Raw genomic sequence first — 24,656 nt, 5'->3', positions numbered from 1 at the left:
CAAAAAACAAGCAGACGTGTGTCCAAGGAAGACAACAAACCAGCAGCCGTGTGTTCAAGGGAAGCCAAAAAACCAGCAGCCGTGTGTTCAAGGGAAGACAACAAACCAGCAGCCGTGTGTCCAAGGAAAGACAGCAAACCAGCAGCCGTGTGTTCAATGGAAGACAACAAACCAGCAGACGTGTGTTCAAGAGAAGACAACATACCAGCAGACTTGTGTTCAAGGGAAGACAACATACAAGCAAACGTGTGTCCAAGGGAAGACAACAAACCAGCAGAAGTGTGTCCAAAGGAAAACAACAAACCAGCAGACGTGTGTCCAAGGGAAGACAACAAACCAGCAGACGTGTGTCCAAGGGAAGACAACAAACCAGCAGACGTGTGTCCAAGGGAAGACAACAAACCAGCAGACGTGTGTCCAAGGGAAGACAACAAACCAGCAGACGTGTGTCCAAGGGAAGACAACAAACCAGCAGACGTGTGTTCAAGGGAAGACAACAAACCAGCAGACGTGTGTCCAAGGGAAGACAACATACCAGCAGACGTGTGTTCAAGGGAAGACAACATACCAGCAGACTTGTGTTCAAGGGAAGACAACATACCAGCAGACTTGTGTTCAAGGGAAGACAACATACCAGCAGACGTGTGTTAAGGGAAGAAATGGCCCAGAAAACGTGTCTCTCTTGCCAACTTGTAATCTATTTAATAACATTAGGAGCTGCAAGTATTGTTAAAATGATATGAAATGTCAAGAAATATTGTTCACCTCAATTAACTTTCCAATGTCATTACCATCACATAAATCACTGAACATATAATATTGATGATTGAACACTAATCAAAACCACCTTATATACATTTCAGTTAATAGAAGATTCGGAACTCTTAATGTAGAGAAATAACAATTGTCTTTAATATGTATACTCATTCATGTCATAATTGGTGCCATCAGTTATTAATACAAATAATAAATAGAATACATAGTTGCCTAATACACACATAAAATTTTATCATGCACACTTTTTCTTTGGATGATTTGTCAAATAGATATTTACATAACATTTTATTTGTTGCCTTCAAATTACCATTCTAAGCAAACATGTTTTGTAAGTATTAATTAGAGACATTGTTTCTCTATAATAACTATTTTATTTTCATTTGAATCTATCTTGCAAGTTACTGAGACTAAATAGTGTAAAAAGTAAAAGATACTGTAGTAAATATTAAATGTGTTTTCAAATAACCAAGTAATTGATTTTTTTTTTTATTAAATATATCTACAGATTTTTGTTTGCTTTATTACATAAAAGGCATGTAGTTCATTCAATAATCACAGGACCAATAATTACATTTATTTCTTACCAAACTATCTAACAAGCTGATTGACACTAATGGTTGGCTTGTTAAAATCCTTCTTTCACATCAAACCATTAGTATATATAGTACATTCATACTGGACATTTCTGAAGCTAATGGCTTAATGAGTAAGCATACAGTGTATAACCACATGTCTGACGGGAAAGAAAATAACTTATTTTTATAAAAATGTTTAATTTGTTTTAGATCTTTTCAATGGTAAAGGATTTATGCATTTTGCACACACAACCATTTCTTCTTAGCTGAAAACATCTTCATATATAGTTACAATAAAATAAATATAAATAAACTCATATATATATATATATTTTTTTTACTAGCCTGACATTACCCGCGGCCTGCGGGTCTAAGTTTTTGTTTACTTATCTAGTGGATTGGATTTAGATGTATGTTAAAGTTAGCTAATGATCCTTTCAAGTTTTTTTTCTTTCGCTACAAAAATAAAATTAGTTTTGCGAAAATTGGTTTACCCGAAGCCGATACATGCATATCTATTAAAAACGAAAAGAGCGATCGCTTTGTTAAATGAATGGGATTATAAAGTGAACAATTAAACGAAATAATTTTTAGTACAGGATTCATGAATGAATATTATATAGATCTAGGCCTATATCAACTCGGCTTCGCAGCTTTCGTAAACGAATGTAGTCTCTTAAAAATGCTTTAGAAAACCAAATTTTAATGTTTATTTGATCAAAATATGAAATGAATGGACTATAATTAGTATGTTCGTGTGTTAATGTATAAAACTATCTGTGCGAAGAGAAGTTTTATCATCTAAGAGTTGAATTAGAGTTTTAGATCTAGGAATGGGATTATAAAGTAAACAATTAAACGAATTAATTTTTAGTACGCGATTCATTACGGTATTGTCTAATGAAAGAATGTTCGTCAGGAAATCTGTAGTCACAGATATAAAGAACTAATTTATGTAAAAAATGCTTTTGAAACACAAAATTGAAGGTTACTTTTATTATATAATGAAATCAATGGATATTCTTTTGTATTTTCATGTGTCAAAGTAAAAAACTATCTGCGCAAAGTGTATTTCTTAAAATTAGATCTAGGTCTAAATCCTTTCAATCTTTTCTCATGTCAACATTGTAGACATGGCCTAGATCCATAAAATACTATAGCTGTAATAGAGTCGGACAACTTTATTTTTTTTTAGGGTCTTAAGTTTGTTTTAGGGCTACAATACATACACTAAGGTCTAATTAAGTTGGTACCCAAGACACATTCCTGCCAAGTTTTATCAAGATTGGTCAAGCGGTTTTGATGTCTATAAGTAACATACATACACCTCACATTCTACATTATAGTATATATATCAATATATATATATATATGTATATATATACATATATATATATATATCAGTCATGTAGGTCTTGTTAAATCTATCAATTTCCAATATATTGATAGCCTATATTTTTTTGGCACTTGTTAACCTTTTATTCCAATGAAAGGATTAACTGAGAAATGTTATTCCTATAATGCAAAGAAAAGAAAGGTAGCATGTCTATCAACAACAAAGATTTGCTTTCATAATTCATCTTTTACTTTTCCTGTATTTTAATCAAAGTTCCTTCATTCCCCCTACTCCATTTTATTCTCTTTTTTCTTTTTTTTAGCCATATTACATTTAAAAAAAAACAACCCAGAAATCTAATGCAAGGATTGATAAGTGATTGACTTGATTAAACAAAGTGGAAGAACATTGTTCAGAAGTATCATGTTACTATCGGAACTGAATTGACCAAAAATCTTACTCTAATTTCATATATCTCCCACTACATAGAACCACGTTAAGTGTGATATGCATTTACTATTAGAAATGTATTTATTTTCTTTGAGATACTAAGCATTTGGTCAATTCTATGTGTAAAAAGAGGGGAATGATTTTTAAAAAGATGAAAAGATCTATACCCAGAATTAATGTTCATTAGTTCAAGAATTTGATTCCATTTTGAATTGAGATTTTGTGTTAAAAGATGGGGGAAAATATTTTTGGTTCATCAGATTAAAAATCATATTAATACTTTCTTTTTGTAACTTTGCCTTCAATCCTGGACTCCCCAGGTGTCATACAACATGTCATACACAGAAAACCACAAGATGTATTGCTTTAAAGTAAGTCAAATAAGAAATCATTGACATTTTATCAGTATAAAATAAACATTTGCACTAATAGTGCATTGACACTTGAATATATTTCTGTGAAAGTCCTCTCTCTCTCTCACATGCAGACCTAGAATCAAGCTCAATTTATTCACATTGTTAGTTACAACAGTCACAAGAACAGCAAGAATGCTATCACAAAAGTTCCAAGGTTTTGTTTTTGCACTGACCTTTCACATTAACACAGCTCTACTTTTAACAAAGATTTATAAATGCAAGAGGAAAAAATGTAACAAAAAGAAAAACAAAAGCATACATATGGCATTCAAACTATTGTCCAATAAAGTGTGTGTCATGGCATATCTCTAGGCTGCCTAAGAGTAGTTACAAATGCATGGACAATCAAACCTCTTTATGTCAAAACAAATGTCTCACTATGTCTAAGTATGTAAAATAAAAACAACAGCACAATTTGTTTGACATCTTAGTACAGAGCTTTCTGGGATTTAAGAACAAATGTCCAAATAATCAGAACTTTAACATAGCTACATTGAGCAGCACATTCTTTATTATTGATGAACTTGAAGCTAAATAAAAACCAGTCTGAACAAAATGTGATTGTTTTTGCAGAATACTTTTGACACAAATAACTTATGTCAAAATTATATTTTAAGAGTCTGTGCATCTATAAGCAAGAGATAGAAGTTATTAAAATGCATAGAGAGCAGGGAGTTAGTGATGTTCATATTTAGTCCCTCAGAACAGCAAGTTATGGTCACTTTTGGACAATTTTCCACATTAAATAACAATGTACACATAAATACTCAAAATGATCCTAACTCCTAATATCAAAATCTCTGATTTTTCAAGGGACCATATTTAAAATGTATCACCATCACATCATTGTAGGACTATTATGTCAGAGTGCTCCAACACTAATACTATAGGGCAATGAGCTGCAAATGTTTTCTTCAACAGTAGAGGTGCACTGGCCATACCAAGCTACTCCTGAAGTTTAGGCCGGAACAAGATAGAATGAAAGAAGAGCTTCTGCTCATCACTATCTGTATTTCCTGGACTTGATGACCCATTCGGCTGTTGGATTCACATGATAGAGCTCCATCATTTTAGTGCGAGGATCTAAACACCGTTCAGCTAGGAAACAAGAAAAAAAAAATTAGTACAAAAACATAAAATGTGTTGTTTTGTTTTTAAATCACAGACAACATACATAACCTAATTTGGTCATTTATGGGCATTGAAATATAGTTCTTTTCAACATAAATACACAGCTAAATCTTGAAGTCTTCTTGTATATAAATAACTAAAACTCCTTCAGAAAGAAGAATACCGGTACTCTAGACTGTATTATTTGAGTATATTTCTGTTTTACAAACTTTGGATGTTCCTTCAGTAATGAAGATCATTACATCCTAGCCTTAAATAAAAACCTAAATTCTAATGCTTTATATATCTATTTGACAGTTATATTAATGGTATATAACCTAACAAGTGTAGTTAGCTATTTAGATTCCCTTGTTTAGACAGGCTATAGAAGTAATGAATATGTCTTAAAATACTCAGCTCACCAATATTTCCTCCCACTTCAAACAGATAGTCTGTATCATGAGCATAGTGTGCGTTGTTTGGATTTCTATAAACATGACCAGCAGATGTCTCCACTTCACCAATGGTACTGTGAAAAAAAACATTAAAGAGAATTTATACATAAACCTTTTGTAAAGTGGTTATTCTTGGATAAAAGCATTTCAAATGTAACAGATTGTGGTAATTAGAAAACACAAGTGGTTTTACATTGCAAATTGACAAGTGTTGGTGACTTTTGAACAGTGTCTTAGGAACAGTGTCTTTTGAACAGTGTTTTGAATAATGCCTTTTGAGAAGTGTGTTTTGAACAGTGTCTTGGGAACAATGTCTTTAGAACAGTGTTTTTTTTAATCATGTCTTTTAAACAGTGTGTTTTGCACAGTCATTTGGAACAGTGGCTTAAAACAGTGTGTTTTGCACAGTCGTTTGGAACAGTGGCTTAAAACAGTGTGTTTTGAAGAGTGTGTTTTGAAGAGTGTGTTTTGGCCAGTGTTGCTAAAGAAACAAAAATTGTAATTCCAATGTTCTGATGAAAACAAAATACTTTCAAAGTATATGCAAAGAAAGGTAAGCCTGATGAAAACAAAATGCAGCAAAAGTCTGTGTAATGAAAGATAACCCTATTAAAATTACCACAAAAAAATGTACTTTGTGTCCCTCTTTGTATAAAATGCCTGCCAGAACAAAAGCAACATCTAAAAAATGTCTTGCCTATTTTCTCTTGTCAACTCTCCATTTTCACATTTAAACTTATCTACCACATCAGCTGCAGTTGTAGAATTGTCCAACTGTACAAGGGCTGAGCTCTTGGTAAGATGAGGCGCCTGGACTTTGATCACAACATCCTGAGACTCCAACTGATATAAGATATGTACAAAGTTAGTCAATTCCAAGTATAAAGTGAATGTACTCAATGTAAATAGATCACAAGACCAAGGCTTGCTAAAAAAGTATTGTAACTAAACTTTGGGCACAATGTGGTCATGGGGAACTAGTTTTCTATTTTCATCACCCAATTTCTCTATAAAAGTATCAGAATAGGAGTATAGATATGCTTTCTAGAAGGAATGTGTGTAATTTACAAATCAAGATAAAACTAAATTTACACCGTTTTTTTTTATAACTAGGTATAATAGTTCTGAAGGTCCAATTTGTGAACAATAAAGGAAATGATTCATATTAGTTTTAGGCTGGTGAAAGTAGCTAGCTTTACACTTAAGAAACTATTTTGTCAAACTCTTGCAAAACAGTCAATACAAATAAAACAATAGTAGGAAATAAACCAAAAAAAAAAATTGTAAACATGAACATTTTTTTTTCTGAAAATTTGAAATTTCTTTCATTTGGTGAAAACAATGAGTACAGTTTAATTTTTGGGAAACAATTTGTCAAGGGCTAAATTCAGAGAAACATTTTCTTCAGGGAATGTCTCTCCATCTTTTATTGAGAGATATCCCTTCTGCATTGATAAATATGAAGCCAATGATGAATATGAAACCTAACTCATATCTCATTCTTGAAAGGTATTCTAATGGTATGTGTGTTGTGTCAGATAAATGAGGGATGCACATTTTTTGTTTGCCTTTTTTACTAGTTTGATTTGTAATTGTGCAAAACAATTTGTTTTCAATGGTCTACATTTAAATTTTATCTCATACTAATAGATTTGATCCTGCCATCAGTCCAGACTACTACAAATTAAGCTTATATTACCTGATCATTGTTAGGAAGTTTTTTGTACTTGTCTTCTGTCTTCTCTTTTTTTCTAGAAAACTTTGATAACTGAAATCATAGAAAGCAGACAGAAACAAGGTTTAGTGACCCTGAGAGGACATCAACTGTTTTTATTCCACAGACAAAAACAAAAAAATTTTAAGGGTGAAAATAAAAAAAAAAGATCAAATAATGTTATCGCAAATCCGAATACTGTCTTCGACTCAAATACAATTCCTTCTGGGAACCAATTGTTTAGATCAGAAAATACAATCTCTATTCCAACTAAAACCAATGAAGTATTTACCAAACTTTTGTCCGCCTTTCTGTGAGCCTCCACTGTGTACTGATGTCTCAATTGAGCAATAAAACTGGAAGGAACCTAGAAAGATACATACATGAATTCAAGACTTTAAGAAATTTCTAAGAACAAAACCGAAAATGCTGAAGAATAAAACAATACAATTGTGCTTCATTGTATTGTAATAGCAAGACTTTTATGATTTTCTACACTTTAAAATGAAAAGATTCATTGCAAAGAGTTCAAGTTCAGTTGACAACAGCTTATAAATAGAATGTGTGCCATGTTTCATCACCAAGTTATATTTTCCCTATTACAGATTCTGCAGATAAGCAGGCCAAGAACCAATCTCAATTCATTTAATAAGATATTATTGTTTTTTTTTGTAAAGACCTTGAGCTCTTAAGAAGAAGTGTAGCTCTTTAGTAGACAAATACTAAAAATCTATCCACAAGGCCAGCACAATAACATTCTGCCAGATTTTCCTAATTTTGAGCTACTTGACCTCAAGGACTTTGGTTCAGACCTTTGGAGGTAACTGTCTCCATCAGAACTATTACAATTTGTGCTTAATTTAAAAAAAAAGATAATCCTTTAATTTTTTTACAAAGAATATGTTTTTTCTTTGCTATGTAGATTGTTTATACCAAGAATGCTTGTTTGAAGTGAAATATATTTTTAATGAAGTTAAAAATAGTTTTGGTCAGTGCATATATGTTTCTACATAATGATCAACTCCAGCCCCTCCCATACATTGTTGTATAAACTTACAGTCCAAAGACTGTCTTGATAGTGTATCAACATTGTCACTATTTTAGAAGTACTCTCAGCCTTTTTCAACTCTGTCTCCAAGTGGAGTTTCTCTTTGCTGCGTGCATGTAGAAGGAATAGGTTGGGTGCCATGATCATAGCAATGTTGTTTAAGCCCATTTTGTTCATGTTACTGTGGGACACAATTTTCCTTAGGAAACGAAGCAGCACCTTGAAAAGCAAACAAGAATCACTTTTTAATGACATTCAGCAACTGCAGAGACAGTTTAGAAATAGGAAATCTTACTCTAACATTATGAATGCTAAATGCATTATTTGATTAGATGATAATGGTTGTGTGTTGGGAGTGGGTGTTTTTTTTTTGTTTGTTTTGATGTGAATAGTGTGTGGTGAATGATTTACTGCATAGGTTTTCAAGAAAAGGTAGAGTGTATGTCCAGTGTATCCAGAGTCGAATCCAATCATGGGTATGATAGTGATAAATTGCTTTTTTGTTGACTTTACTTACTTACAGCCCGTCACCCCTATTGGAGTATGGGCTGCCATAGTCCCCTGTCCTGGGCCATCTTTTCCATCTTGTTTCAGGTGTAACCAAAATTTAAAATGTCTGCCTCTAGTTCACGTCGCCAAGTGCTTCTAGGATGCCCTCTCTTTCTTTTGACATATGGGTTCCACTTCAATGCCTGCCTTGTGATGCTAGTTGGCAATTTGCGTAAAGTGTGCCCAATCCAGCGCCAACTTCTCTTTCTGATTTCTTCTTCTACAGGAGTTTGTTGGTTCTTTGCAAGAGGTCACTGTTGTTGATGGTGTCTAGCCAACGAATGCGAAGGATTCTTCATAGGCAGGTGTTAATGAAAGTTTGTACTTTCCTAATGGCAGTTTTAGTTGTTCTCCAGGTCTCAGCTCCATAAAGCATAATGGCCTTAACATTTGAGTTAAAGAGACTAATCTTTGTTGTCAAGGAAATTTCTCTTGCCATCCAGATTTTCTTAAGCTGTATGAAGGCGACCCTTGCTTTTCCAATTCTTGCCTTGACATCAGTATCTGCTTGCTGTCTTTATATTCCTCTTGAGGTTTTCAGTTTCAGGACATATGTTGGTAGAGTTCTATAGGATATATGTTGGTAGAGTTCTATAGGATATATGGTGGTAGACTTCTATAGGATATATGGTGGTAGACTTCTATAGAATATATGGTGGTAGACTTCTATAGGCTATATGGTGGTAGACTTCTATAGGACATATGTTGGTAGAGTTCTATAGGACATATGTTGGTAGACTTCTATAGGATATATGTTGGTAGAGTTCTATAGGATATATGGTGGTAGAGTTCTATAGGATATATGGTGGTAGAGTTCTATAGGATATATGGTGGTAGACTTCTATAGGATATATGGTGGTAGACTTCTATAGGATATATGTTGGTAGAGTTCTATAGGATATATGGTGGTAGACTTCTATAGGATATATGGTGGTAGACTTCTATAGGATATATGGTGGTAGACTTCTATAGGATATATGGTGGTAGAGTTCTATAGGATATATGGTGGTAGACTTCTATAGGATATATGGTGGTAGACTTCTATAGGATATATGGTGGTAGACTTCTATAGGATATATGGTGGTAGACTTCTATAGGATATATGGTGGTAGAGTTCTATAGGATATATGGTGGTAGACTTCTATAGGATATATGGTGGTAGACTTCTATAGGATATATGGTGGTAGACTTCTATAGGATATATGGTGGTAGAGTTCTATAGGATATATGGTGGTAGACTTCTATAGGATATATGTTGGTAGAGTTCTATAGGATATATGTTGGTAGAGTTCTATAGGATATATGTTGGTAGAGTTCTATAGTTTCATCAGGTTGACTGAATGTTGAATGATCTATGTAGCTCAGTTGTGTGAAAACTAAGCCGGTATTTTATTCATAAATTTGTTGTGATGTTCATGTGTTTAAATAAAAAAGAAGTTATCTTTAGAAATCAATAATTCATGTTACAACAACTTGATAAAGACTAATTCCTTACAGTGTGTAGCTACAAGACCTTGGTGCTAAAGTGTGTGTAGGTGAATTTAGTAAAATATTACTTTTTTAAAAACATATATACACATTAAAAGTACATCATATAAAAGAACAAGAAAGATTGCTTTTTTTTTTAATCTGTAAATAGAATATGAGCACAGATACATTTTTTTTAAAACTACAAAATTAATAATAAAAACCAATCTATTAAGACTAGAAGTTGTGGGTCCATATAATGCTTTTAAATCCAATTAAATATTTTCAATTAAACTCAGTAGTTATTACAATGGAAATCATTTAAGAATGAAATTAAACAAAATTATAAAGGATCAAATCTACCCACAAAGACTAGTATTCACCTTGAGTGTGTTTCTGTGTTCATCTGTCAACAGTATGATCAACAAGTTTAAAGCTTTCAGCTGTTTCAGGAGGTCAGGGATATCTGGGAATGGAAGAAATTTTTTTGAATAAACTTTTTTATTAGTACATAATTTATCACTAGATGGCAGGAGCAGACGGCCTCTGAAAGAGACAGTTGGAGAGCTCTCACAAAGGTTGCAGGACATGCATTAGAGATCTAAAGAAAAGCCATTGCCAAAGACAGGGCTTATGTAATCATGTGAAACACTGCACTCCTCCAAAATATTCTGAATCAAAGACATAGCCATCATTATTATTAATTTATCAAATTGTATGTAGGTATATGCTTCTTTAGGAAAAGGAAAACTTGTTGAAAAATTTTAATACCAAGTCTATCAAGACATTAAAAATAAAGTAATAATTTTATTTGCCATGTGAAATAAGAATTTAACACAGAAGTTACATAGCAAATAGTAGTGATCAAAATATTCTGCACATTGAGTCTTATTTCATTTTTTAAAGCTGACTTTCCCCAATATTTGCTGGCTTTCTACAACACTATATGGCCTCCATCAACTATGGATCATATCTTGGAAATGTGAGAATGCCTGGGTATTAGGTACAGTCGAAATGATGTCGACCACACAGCAGTTTCCCTGCTCTCCACACAGTTGATCTATCCAAAGGAAAGGCAAGTGCAGATACAGTTAGGGGATCAGCAGTACAGGGGCTCTGCCAGGGTGTAGTACTGTGTGCTGCAAGCTACCAAAGGATCACTGGCTCCTGATTTTTCCTCAGGATTGACTCCCGAAGCCTTTGGGTATAGCTGCAAGGCAGCAGAGGTTTGAGTTCAGAGTTTCAAACTTCTAAGTGACTTACTACAAACTACTAAGAGACTTACTGCAAACTTGAGGAAATGCATCAAAATTTTCATTGGAAAGAAGCGGAGAGGGCAATTCACGGAGAAACTGTTTGAACACAACTGCTACATCATGGACACCTGCATCTCCCCATGAGAAGAGACCCTGATATAATTTGTCTTCTAGATCCTGGCGGAGTTGCTATAAAATAGAACAAACATGGTTGTTAAAAAAATTAATTCATTGAATGGCATCAAATATTTGATAATTCAAGTAAAAAAAAGAAACGAAAACTGCATTTTAAGCAGGGCCGGTCTTAGGCCAATGCAACCTATGCGGTCGCAGTGAGCCCGCGCTTTCATAGGCCCCCACGCTAATTCTAGGTGTAATTATTTAATTGCAAAATATATACGAAAAATTCATGGAAATTGTATTAAAACCTCATGAAAACTCATAAAAATCTCCTGAAAAATTGACAAAATTGGGGGAAAAACACAATCCTACGTGCGATAAAAGAAAAAAGGTATTGTCATCTTTCATATATTCCAATAAAATGTAATAATCTGGCTAATTTCCACCTTAATCGTAAGTTATAGATGTTTGATGAAACATTTAAAACATTTTTAATGAACCTTAGTTCTGGAGAATTCTTGTAGATAAAAACTAAATGTTAAGCACTAAGGAGAATTATTTTCATAGGTTTGTTTTGAGAAGTCATGATGGTACTATAGGTTCAGTTTAAATAATTTATAGTAAACAATGACATTGAATTGCTTAATTAAAAGTAAATATAGTTCCTGCAGTAAATCTAAAAGTAATTAACATACTTTGGTTCTAGCATCTGATGCAGACACCCTGAAGATGCCCTCAGTGTTTAAACCTTCTTTTTCCAAGTAATCAATCATCTAGAAAAAAAAAACATGCTGATCTCAATTACAAACACTTTGAGTGACATAAAGTCATTATCTCTACAAAGTGTAAACAAAAATTTGGAACATGACTTCAAGGCAAAACAAATAACTAATAGACTGGATGGAAAATCATGTGACTTACTGCTTGAAACACAACTGGCACTTTAGTTCCGGGTGACCTCTTCTGATCTTGTTCCACTAACAGTTTCAGAGGGAGACCAAATATTCCTTGATCTAAAACGTACATGTGGAATTAAATATTTCTGACCATTAAAATAGTTGGAGAAAAAGAACAAGTGGAATCCATTGAAAAACATAAAACATAAGGGAGGATGGATTTTAATGGAGATTACTCGTTCACTTTTACCTCTTCAATTGCGTTCAAACATGGAGAGAGTAACCAACATAAGCTTTCGAGTAAAATTAAGATTATATTTGTTGAAAAAAGCAACTAACTGAGATCAACTATAGAGTTTGACAAGCAGAAAATACATTTTGTTAATGATTTTAAGAAAAATAAAATGCCTACAATTAGACTACACAGAAAGTAAGAACATAAAAAAAAATTGCCCAAAGTAAGAAACATTATTAAACAATTACCCATAGCAGTAATGCATTTTTTTAAAATATGCATTTAAAAACTCAAATTGTGCTGTTGAGGCACAGGTGGTAGAGCAACATGCTACCAAGCCAGAGTTCTGATTGAAACAGACATAGGTTTTTCAGTTAGGACTTGATGCCATTTTAGAGTCCACTAAAGTAGATCAGGTAGACAGAGGACATTTTAAAACGTAGCTGGTTCTTGTACTTAACTATAAAGACTCATAAAGTGTAATCCATGAAGGCATGATTAATATCTCTCTTGCTTACAACAGATGTTTCTTTTTTTAGTGAAACAAAATTAGTTTTTATTTAATGGTATGCTGGTATGACCGGATGGCTGCCTGGTCGGGACGTATGTAGACTGGACTTTTATTTCATCATCTTGATTTGTCCCTGGTTCATACCCTGCCAGCTGCCATCCCCTGTTGTCCTGCGGGTGATTTGGACTAGGATGTAGATTATCTTCATCCCCTGCCAGCTGCCATCCCCTGTTGTCCTGCGGGTGATTTGGACTAGGATGTAGATTATCTTCATCCCCTGCCAGCTGCCATCCCCTGTTGTCCTGCGGGTGATTTGGACTAGGATGTAGATTATCTTCATCCCCTGCCAGCTGCCATCCCCTGTTGTCCTGCGGGTGATTTGGACTAGGATGTAGATTATCTTCATCCCCTGCCAGCTGCCATCCCCTGTTGTCCTGCGGGTGATCTGGACTAGGATGTAGATTATCTTCATCCCCTGCCAGCTGCCATCCCCTGTTGTCCTGCGGGTGATTTGGACTAGGATGTAGATTATCTTCATCCCCTGCCAGCTGCCATCCCCTGTTGTCCTGGCGGTGATTTGGACTAGGATGTAGATTATCTTCATCCCCTGCCAGCTGCCATCCCCTGTTGTCCTGCAGGTGATTTGGACTAGGATGTAGATTATCTTCATCCCCTGCCAGCTGCCATCCCCTGTTGTCCTGCGGGTGATTTGGACTAGGATGTAGATTATCTTCATCCCCTGCCAGCTGCCATCCCCTGTTGTCCTGCGGGTGATCTGGACTAGGATGTAGATTATCTTCATCCCCTGCCAGCTGCCATCCCCTGTTGTCCTGCGGGTGATCTGGACTAGGATGTAGATTATCTTCAATTCTGAAGGAACACCTGAAACACGTAAAACATTATAAAACTAAGAATACAAGAGTTGCCTACCTTTGACCTTTCTCTTGCGTTTCATAGGTTTATGATCTATGTTGTAAGCATCAAGCAGGGCAGTTAATTCTATAAAGGCCAGCTCCCTGACTCTCTCTATATCACAGTCTGCTAGATCACCAATGTAAGTGATGCCTAGAGGGTCAGAACTGACATCAAAGGCCTGGAACAGTAGTCTAAATATTAGACCATATACTTCTTTGGGCTTTAGTAAAAATACAGATGTTCTATTTACATTAATCAGATAGCAAACAACCTCCAAGTATGAATGTATTAACTAATAGATAAACCAATGAAATAACCCAGGACTGTCTTATTTTGCATTTCATTTTCCTATTGAATCATCACTTACATAAGTGTGTGATAAAAGTAACTTAAGAATGACAAATCCTTTAATACATGAACACTGTACAATAGTTGTGGAAAAAAAAAACCAATGCAAGAAATGCATATGAGACAAGCTAAACAAGATGAAAATAATGAAGATAGTCTTTTAAAGAATTTTTAAAATAATCTTATTATGATTTTTCTTCTTAACAAATCTGTCAGTTGATGGTAATTTTGTTTGTTTGTTAAAAAGTCAATTTAAAAAAATAAACAGATCAAAAAGTGATATAAATGTGAGATATGGAACAATAAAAAAAAAGAAAAAAAACTTGTTCAAAAGTCACTGAATGAAGTTGTACTAACAAATAAAATGACCTTGGTAACATTTTGACTTGCTTCCCTAATAACCTTTTCTGGCTCTGTTCACAAAGTGTACAGTAACTTTATCTGGCTCTGTTCCCAATGTGTACAATAACTTTAACTGGCTCTGTTCACAATGTATACAATAACTTTATATGACTCTGTTCACAAAGTGTACAATAACTTTATCTGGCTCAGTTCACAATGTGTACTAATGTTGACAAGTCAAATATCAGTCTTCTTCTTCTTCTTCGTTCTCATTGTTATGTTGGAGTGTTCAGATGGCTAAACCAATATATGAGATGAACTGTGCAGTGGTTTCTAAATCAGGAAGCTCTCCATATAGTTTTCTTTCTATTGGGGTGTTTTGGGGCTAGTGTCTCTTGGTAATGAGAGCAGTTTTGGAGGATGTGGTCGGCATTCTCTGGTGATACTCCACATGGGCAGATTTCACTGGTTTCAATTTTGAGCTTCCGGTACATGTGTTGTCGCATTCTGTTGTGTCCGGTCCTGATTTGACGTTGGTCTTGTTAGGATAGCTTAAAGTAAGCATCATCTTTCTTGTGATTTGGATGAGAATTGTCCATTTCTCATTTATTTTATTTACAATTAATTTCTTCAATTCTTCTGGATAGAGTGCAGAGTTTATTTGTGAGTCAGTTCTTGCCTAATATGTCAGCCTTCTCATTTCCTTCTAGTTGTATATGAGCTGGTATCCATTGAATAAAAGTTTTTTTGCTGTTGTTGTTGAGCTTTGTGAGTGCTGTTCTGAGATTTTTAATATAAGAGTTTTATAAGCTTTGTAGGGTTGTTTTCGCATCGGTGAATATCAGTGAATATTATATATTCTATCAGTTCCATGCAGCAAGTTAACACTTTTGTTTCGATGAAGTCAGTTACGTGTGAAACACAACAAACAAAATGGCTGTCATGAAGTCTGTAAGGAAAGGTCTACATCAGTGTCTTATGAGAATGACTTAATACATCTAATCTTTAACTTTGATAGACAGTTGTTTGCACAGCTCTGTAGATTTGAACAAAACTTGAGAAAGCCTGGTAGGGACAGTGATCTTCAAACTGACATGACCATATATATGTGTGTTTGCGTCTGATGCCAAATAGTTGAGGTAAATAATTTTCTTATATTTGTCATAGACCAAATACTTCAATGATAACCACCTTAGACATAGCAAGTCATGTGAATTGTCCTAACGTGTTTGGGGCCCATCTGTTCAATAAAGATGCAGATTAAATAAACAATAAAATGCCAGTCTGTTTAGTCACTATTTAGAAAATTATTTTGGTAATACTAGCTTGCGTAAAAAATGCCATAATTTTTTTACAATACTTAAGACATCTGTTGAATCATAATTAGTATGCCTTTAATGTCTACAAAGTGGAGAAAAAAAATCACTACATCTACATCATACAATCTAATTTATACCATTACAACAATAAATGGATACATTTTCACAACACTCGTTGCACATTCCATATCCCATATTCACAACATTCAATGTGTAGGCTACATTGTACAACATGAAGTCTACAGACATGATTGTTAATGGCTACATAGATGTCAGTGTACACAGTTAGTACTGTAACAAACACAACAATCATATACAATCCTCAGTTCACACAGCCTGTCACATCATGTGTAGTGATAAGTCTTAACTGCTATCATACAAATCTTTCACAGCACTCAAGTTTCTACTGTAAGCCAGGAGAATGTGTAATGGGACTGGTTCAACAGTACATGAATAAGAGTTGATTTTTATAGAGATTGATAAGTCAGAGTTTGCTTCATCTAAAAATAAAACCACTAAAAGAACTGTTCTGAGAAAAAGGGTATATTTTAAATAGCCATTTTAATGTCTGCGAAAGGGATGAAAAGTTTACGACTTGAAGAGATATCTTTCAGAAAACTGATTTGACCTAATTAGACTTCATTTGAAGTTACCAAGTATGAGACAGGAACAAAAGATTGATGATTATGATGATCTTCTAACCATTTTTCAGAAACGAAAACATCAACAGTAATGACCAGATGTCTGAACATTTAAGAACAAGAGGGAAAAGGAAAATGACAGGAAGGAATGGATGACCATCAGTTTGGGGGGGGGGGGGGGGAAGGGGGGAGGGAATTATCTTAAGGAGAGGTGTAGAAGTATTTAAATAATTTAATTAATTTAAGTTTGTCGATTCATATACTAAGCAATAATGTGTATATGTTTTAACCACTTTTCTAAAGCTGTGAAAGATTTGGTATGGTAACTGTACTTACTGGGAGTTCTATTCTGTGAGGGTCTGGGAAAGTTGCTACAGGAGAAAAGGGCTGAAGAATGTTTCATGGAACAAAAAAGAAACATAAAAAGATACTTCACTTAATCTATTCAAACAATATTTTTAACAGTTTAGTTCAGAATTTCTTTTTTAAAAGCACCTTTGAATCATTAACAATTTATTCTATAGTAATTAAATACAACTTGATATTCTGAAGTTTAAAAATTTATAGAAAAAAAAAAGCTTTAAAAATAATTTTTAAAAAAAATTATGATTTAGCATTTTAAGAAAAAAACTTCTACACATCAAAAACTAGCTTTAATCAATTTAAAAAAGTAGAAAAACAAGAAAATCTAAGTCTACACTAGAATTAGCCAAACTGTGCTGTTAGGAAAGAAAACTAGACAATGCTTTGAGATGTTAGGTTAAATGTGCTCAAGAAACACTAGCTACATGTGACCAAGAATGGTTGGTAATTTATGTGGACAGCCCAACCGCCAATACTTCTCAACATACACAGTCATGCATACATTGTTACAAGTTTAGGAGCACAAGACTTCATGCATGCTTGACAAAGGTAACCTACATGTATATAGTTCAGTGACACAATCATGTTAGAGTAATAAAGGGACACAATCTTCTTCTGATACTAGATGTTTGATTGATCCAGTAATTGAAATGGTTTATATGAATACTAAATTACTTTGATGAGTGAACAAGATAGTGATGACAAGATAAAATAACAATATGAAACACATACATTTACAAAGCAACTGTGGAATGAGATGGGAAAAGAAAACCTGATTGTCTTAAAAAGATATAACTATTTTTTTTAAAGGGAAACAACTCATTGAAATATTTGTTATAAATGAAGTGGAAATAATGTATCAATTATATATATATATATATATTTTTTTTTTGGCTTATTTTAAAAGGTCTTAATAAATAGAAATTGTAGAAATTATTGAGAAAATATTGATCGTGCTACAGTTAAAGAAATGATAACAAAATGTGTATTAAAAAAAAAGTGCATAAACTAGCGCCTCTACTTCTAAACTAAACACAAATGTGCACACTTTACACAACATGAGGCATTTTGTGAACAGTGAATGTCATAACAAGCTTATTATTGTTTGAACAGGAATTGTGCTGCAACAAAAGTCTGTTAAAAAGACTGTTAAAAAAACACACTTGAAACATAAGTTTCAACAAAAGGATGTGAGCGTCAAGGCAGTCAAGCAATACAATCATTACTAAATCTACACATGCATCTATTCATGTAGTGGAACTTAGGATTATTAGCAACATCACAGTTTAACAAACAAAAACATTGAAATATTCTGATATATACAACAAATAAAGTAAAGTACCCCCTTCCAGACCTTGCAATCTATAGGGCAGAAGATGTAAAGGTCATCTGCTACTACGGCCAATGGTTAAGGAGTGTATCAAGTGGTTAGGACAACGACAAACTCGAACCAACTGTACTTGGCATACCCCAAATAATGTCAGTTACCCATCAGAGTTAGGTGCAATCAGGGGTGTCTTAAGATTCCAAAGTTCAAAAGTCCAGAGTCTTAATAGCTATTCAAACTTAAGACTCCTCAGTTTGGAAGCAAGCGCTTTACCATGCAGCCACCATGCCCCCAGAATATTCTGATATAACCGCTACTTTATTTGTGGTTCAAACACAATGACTTTATTTGTGGTTCAAACACAATGACTTTGTTTGTGGTTCAAACACAATGACTTTATTTGTGGTTCAAACACAATGACTTTATTTGTGGTTCAAACACAATGACTTTATTTGTGGTTCAAACACAATGACTTTGTTTGTGGTTCAAACACAATGACTTTATTTGTGGTTCAAACACAATGACTTTGTTTGTGGTTCAATCACAATAACTTTGTTTGTGGTTCAAACACAATGACTTTATTTGTGGTTCAAACACAATGACTTTATTTGTGGTTCAAACACAATGACTTTATTTGTGGTTCAAACACAATGACATTGTTTGTGGTTCAAACACAATGACTTTATTTGTAGTTCAAACACAATGACATTGTTTGTGGTTCAAACACAATGCCTTTATTTGTGGTTCAAACACAATGACTTTATTTGTGGTTCAAACACAATGACTTTGTTTGTGGTTCAAACACAATGATTTTATTTGTGGTTCAAACACATGACTTTGTTTGTGGTTCAAACACAATGACTTTATTTGTGGTTCAAACACAATGACTTTGTTTGTGGTTCAATCACAATAACTTTGTTTGTGGTTCAAACACAATGACTTTATTTGTGGTTCAAACACAATGACTTTATTTGTGGTTCAAACACAATGACTTTATTTGTGGTTCAAACACAATGACATTGTTTGTGGTTCAAACACAATGACTTTATTTGTAGTTCAAACACAATGACATTGTTTGTGGTTCAAACACAATGACTTTATTTGTGGTTCAAACACAATGACTTTATTTGTAATTCAAACACAATGACTTTATTTGTGGTTCAAACACAATGACATCGTTTGTGGTTCAAACACAATAACTTTGTTTGTGGTTCAAACACAATGACTTTGTTTGTAATGTTACGTTTACTCAATGTCTGAAAAAGTTAACAAATAACAATATTCTATGGTTTAATAATCATAATAATCTTTATTATCCATAAGGAAATTTGTCTGACAATTTGTTCATACTATACTAATGTCTTTATCCATAAAGTGGTTGTTTTCAAAGGTGATGGATCTTCATTAGATGATTGCAACATTTGCTTTAGGGAAAGACTCTAGATAGGCCAACTCTTTTGAACAGTTGCAGCATATGAATGGGAGATGTGCACAGATCCAAAAGGATAATTAGAGAAACTTTTCCATTTCAGACATCTAGTGGTGAACTTTTATAATATTTTGTTCATATTTGTAAATTGACCTGCCCTTTCTCTTTAATTCAGTTTCCAAGTGACTTCCTCTTCTCCCCCTTACATTTAAATACTATTGGACAATAAGTTGGACCCCAATACAAACAAACAAAAAACAAATGAAGAGTAAAAGAAACAATGCATATAACAAGTATTTATCTTAGATATATCTGTCAATTAAGAATGTATATGATGAAAGAAAAAGATTTGTGTTACAAAAAATGAACAAAATGTCAGAGTCAAAGATTATGTTTTCATTTAAACAAGTGATCTGAGAACACAACAACAACAAGCCAGGAGTTGGAATGCAAGCATGCCTACAACAACAGTGTGAAGCAAACATCTAGCAACTAGTCTAGGGCAGGAACTGTATCACATTAATTACAATTGTCATATTGCAATATAATGTACTTGGAATATTTAATAGATAAAATAAGCATGTAAACTTGAAGTAATTTAAACTTTTATTGAGAACAGTTGTTTTATTTTAAACAGATATAGGCCTATACATATTTTATGCTAATTAATTACTATTATTAAATATTATTATTAAAAACAAAACAATTGATAGTCTCATATTTTCTGATACTATTATTATTATTATTTGACTAATATATAACTCAGTATATGGTTTGTAAACCTGTCATATTTTTTTAAATGTTTGTACTTAACAAAAAAACTGTCTAGAATGAGCTTTTTTGAATACATGTATATATGTCATGATGTTTATCTCAAGGGGGAAAAAAAAGCAAGTTTACTTACCTTTTCTAACTCTTCTGTGGTGAAGTCAAGGTGAATCTCCATGTCATCAGAAGTGTCAGAAAAGTTGTAGAGATGATTGGCTTCATTTTTACTTTTTGTACGATGATGAATACCTAATGTGGCCACACCTGACGATAAAGACATAATGAACATATAAGATGTTATGAACCTACTCTATTTGGCATATTCTTTTCCTGCCTACTGCATTAGGCTTTTAAAGATTGAAGGCTAAAACCAAAGTTAAGGAGACACGCATCAGATAACTCTTCTAAACTGTTGATGCAGCTATTTTTGCTGAATCTGCTACTCAGCTTCAGACCCTGATTGTCAGACTGTTTGCTGCAAGCCAGAAGTTTGACTTAAATATTAATCAAAGCAAGACCAAAATACTAGTTCATAACACAAATGCTGCTCCTCTCATAACGATTAATAGCCAGCCATTGGAAATTGTTTAACATTTCTGCTATCTTGACTTTATCATCTCCAGAATAGTCAAAGTGATAAACACCATGTTATGGCTGCAGAAAAGAGTGTGAAACATTACTGACTACCAATATCAAAACCCTAGTCTACTAGACCTGTGTGATGAGCACTCTGCTATATGGTAGTGAATCATGGTTAACCTACTCTGGACAGGAAAAAAAGCTGAATATCTTCCACCTATGATGCTTAGGGCAGATTCTTGAAAAAGATAAAATAACCAAAGAGGAAAAGTTGGGAGGAGCAGGGGGTGCCAGGACATTCACGCTAATATCAGTAGTTGATTCCCTGGCTGGCTTCAACATGTTCACAGAATGCCACAAAGTCAACTCCCACAAGACATTTTGTATGGTGATCTAATAGAAGGCAGGAGAACCCCATGTTGCCCACTTTTAAGGTATACTGATGTATGCATAGGCGACATAAGCACTTGATGCCACAGAAAAGAATAATGCAGATCCAAGGTAAGGAAAACAAAACAGATTATGACTATTTCTGTTAACTCCCCCTTCTCATCAAAATATTAAAGAAGATACTGTCAAACCTAGTTATTTCAAAGTTCTCAATTTCTATTATTTTACATTTCAAAGATGCAAGTACAATGACTTTAATACTACATAGTACTGTTCATCTTTTATGAAATTATTCTGCTCTAGTATTAAGTAATTTTTGGGGGGTTAATTTCTGCATTGTTTTAAAAGAAGGTAATTTGAAACCACAAAAAACTGTCCTTAAATGTTTAACTGTAGTTGTGCTCCTAAAATGTAGTACCAGAATGTTTATCACACGACTGAATCAACTGTTCACCCTACCTGCGTCCACATAAGATGTGATTTCATTTGTACCACCTGCCATGGAGTAGCCACCCTTGTGAGAAAAGGGACTGGATGGACGCTGGTCAGGTGATTTGGTGGTATTTCTTTTCGGAGCGGTGTAAGCTTGAGGCAAGGTGTTGGCATGACTTGTGTGTACGTGTACATCTGTAAATAGTTTGATCAGAACAAAATGTAAACCCATTTATACTGTTTCAGAAATACTGAAAATGAACAAGTTAACATAAGGAGTGAATCCTTATTAGCTCTATTTTAAAATTGTATTTTCAAAACAATTAATCTATACAAAATTATTTTTTTAAATAAATAAAAGAATAAAATAATAAGACAACATCTTAAATCATTTTAATATAAAATTGTATCTTATCATACAATTTTATTATCTTATCATACTCTGAATTGCTTAAAACACTAACATTGCCAGCCAGCTTCTATATAAACAATTACAGTTTACTTATATTTGACCTTTAGGGGCTGCAAAAATGTCCTTGACATGAATTTTGGTGACCTTGTCTTTTTTACGCATGGTGGTGGTAAGGATATTGATGCGTTTTCTGACAGCCTCTCTCTGGGCATGGGTGAGTGAGCTGGTCATCAGATCCAGGTCAGCTTCAGAGATGTCCCCACCCTCTGTAAATAAAAAAAAATGGTTTCATTCAAGATAGAAGCAATGCTTTAGGACACAATATTTTTAACATACAAAAACTTGCTTTTATATAGCGCAAATGTTCATGCATTTAGCACTATGGCCCAAACTCTTTTGTGGACTATTGAGTGGAGGGAGTATCTGGGAGATGGTTTTCTGTGCTGCCTTAGGGAGCTCAGTAAACACAACTCTTTGCCAGTGGGGTGTCGAACTCGAGCCCCCCTTGATTGGTAGCCATGCCCACTTGATAGGTAGCCAAGCAGTTTAAACCTCTTAGCCACACATCCCATATTTTTAATGAAGAAACGTAATGAAAAAACAAAATCAACTTTAGGCCAGTGCCATAGCTAGAAATTTGGGGGCTTGACCTCTCTAGGGGACCCTGCATTTTAACATTCGACATCATGACATGAGATAATAGGGTAATATTTAGTATTTATTTATTGTTTATTTCAAACACTCATTTGGAGGCACCCCTCAAGTGGGGGCGCAGGGGTATTTTCAAATTCCCACCCACACACACACCATTGCTACGCCACTGCTTTAGGCTACTATTATTATAGCTGAAAGGAATAACATTTCTTAATAATAAAATAATATGGTGGTACATAGAATTTACAAAATAGTAAATAGGAACATTCAATTGAAGCAATACAGATAAATAATGTAAGCTAGTAATCATACTAATTATGTGGATCATGACTCAAAGAAAATTGGAAAGTTTAGCAGGAAAAAAAATGCTATTCCATTATGCTCTGACAACCTGTTCCTCATTATCAAATACATGGAAAGATGAAGTCTACAGAGTACACATAGAAGAGTTGAGCTTACCTTTGAACTGACTGATCACATGACTGTAGCCAGCGCGCTTCAACCAGGCTTCTTCAATCTCACCCTCTGAAACAAAAAAAACAAAAGCAAGACATGATGTAGTGAACCAAAACAAGACACGGTGTAGTGAACCAAAGCAAGACATGTAGTGAACCAAAGCAAGACATGATGTAGTGAACCAAAACAAGACACGGTGTAGTGAACCAAAGCAAGACATGTAGTGAACCAAAGCAAGACATGATGTAGTGAACCAAAGCAAGACATGTAGTGAACCAAAGCAAGACATGATGTAGTGAACCAAAGCAAGACACGGTGTAGTGAACCAAAGCAAGACATGTAGTGAACCAAAACAAGACATGATGTAGTGAACCAAAGCAAGACATGATGTAGTGAACCAAAGCAAGACATGTAGTGAACCAAAACAAGACATGATGTAGTGAACCAAAGCAAGACATGATGTAGTGAACCAAAGCAAGACATGTAGTGAACCAAAGCAAGACATGATGTAGTGAACCAAAGCAAGACATGATGTAGTGAACCAAAGCAAGACATGATGTAGTAAACCAAAGCAAGACACGATGTAGTGAACCAAAGCAAGACATGATGTAGTGAACCAAAGCAAGACACGATGTAGTGAACCAAAACAAGACATGATGTAGTGAACCAAAGCAAGACATGATGTAGTGAACCAAGCAAGACACGATGTAGTGAACCAAAGCAAGACATGATGTAGTGAACCAAAACAAGACATGATGTAGTGAACCAAAACAAGACATGATGTAGTGAACCAAAGCAAGACACGATGTAGTGAACCAAAGCAAGACATGATGTAGTGAACCAAAACAAGACATGATGTAGTGAACCAAAACAAGACATGATGTAGTGAACCAAAGCAAGACATGATGTAGTGAACCAAGCAAGACACGATGTAGTGAACCAAAGCAAGACATGATGTAGTGAACCAAAACAAGACATGATGTAGTGAACCAAAGCAAGACACGATGTAGTGAACCAAAGCAAGACGATATAGTGAACCAAAACAAGAAACGATATAGTGAACCAAAACAAGAAACGATATAGTGAACCAAAACAAGACATGATGTAGTGAACCAAAGCAAGACATGATGTAGTGAACCAAAACAAGACATGATGTAGTGAACCGAAACAAGACATGATGTAGTGAACCAAAACAAGACATGATGTAGTGAACCAAAACAAGACATGATGTAGTGAACCAAAACAAGACATGATGTAGTGAACCAAAGCAAGACATGATGTAGTGAACCAAAACAAGACGATATAGTGAACCAAAAAAAGAAACGATATAGTGAACCAAAACAAGAAACGATATAGTGAACCAAAA

The 24,656-nt window shown here is 34.2% G+C and overlaps 1 protein-coding gene across 4 annotated transcripts in view; it reads right to left on the bottom strand.

The window, feature by feature from the left end:
* Positions 1-890: 890 nt before the first annotated feature.
* The window catches only part of LOC106055541 (rho GTPase-activating protein 18-like), a 58,331-nt gene continuing 34,565 nt past the window's right edge, over positions 891-24,656 (bottom strand). For 3 of the 4 annotated variants that reach the window (XM_056014940.1, XM_056014937.1, XM_056014938.1), the window contains 16 exons: positions 23,294-23,359; positions 22,282-22,446; positions 21,796-21,963; positions 20,504-20,631; positions 16,817-16,867; positions 13,846-14,008; positions 12,195-12,286; positions 11,969-12,046; positions 11,183-11,342; positions 10,281-10,363; positions 7,891-8,100; positions 7,126-7,200; positions 6,819-6,887; positions 5,817-5,962; positions 5,087-5,193; positions 891-4,652 (listed from right to left, as the gene is read on the bottom strand). In XM_056014940.1, coding sequence (XP_055870915.1) covers positions 4,558-4,652; positions 5,087-5,193; positions 5,817-5,962; positions 6,819-6,887; positions 7,126-7,200; positions 7,891-8,100; positions 10,281-10,363; positions 11,183-11,342; positions 11,969-12,046; positions 12,195-12,286; positions 13,846-14,008; positions 16,817-16,867; positions 20,504-20,631; positions 21,796-21,963; positions 22,282-22,446; positions 23,294-23,359 — 1,856 coding nt within the window. In that variant the 3' untranslated portion in view covers positions 891-4,557. The remainder of the gene's footprint in view (positions 4,653-5,086; positions 5,194-5,816; positions 5,963-6,818; positions 6,888-7,125; positions 7,201-7,890; positions 8,101-10,280; positions 10,364-11,182; positions 11,343-11,968; positions 12,047-12,194; positions 12,287-13,845; positions 14,009-16,816; positions 16,868-20,503; positions 20,632-21,795; positions 21,964-22,281; positions 22,447-23,293; positions 23,360-24,656) is intronic. The other variant, XM_056014941.1, reaches the window with a different exon arrangement.

This window comes from Biomphalaria glabrata, chromosome 17 (genome assembly GCF_947242115.1).
Source record: "Biomphalaria glabrata chromosome 17, xgBioGlab47.1, whole genome shotgun sequence".
NCBI classification, from domain to species: domain Eukaryota; kingdom Metazoa; phylum Mollusca; class Gastropoda; family Planorbidae; genus Biomphalaria; species Biomphalaria glabrata.
The sequence above is the reverse complement of the archived record's forward strand: the minus strand, read 5'-3'. Positions and strand labels throughout refer to the sequence as shown.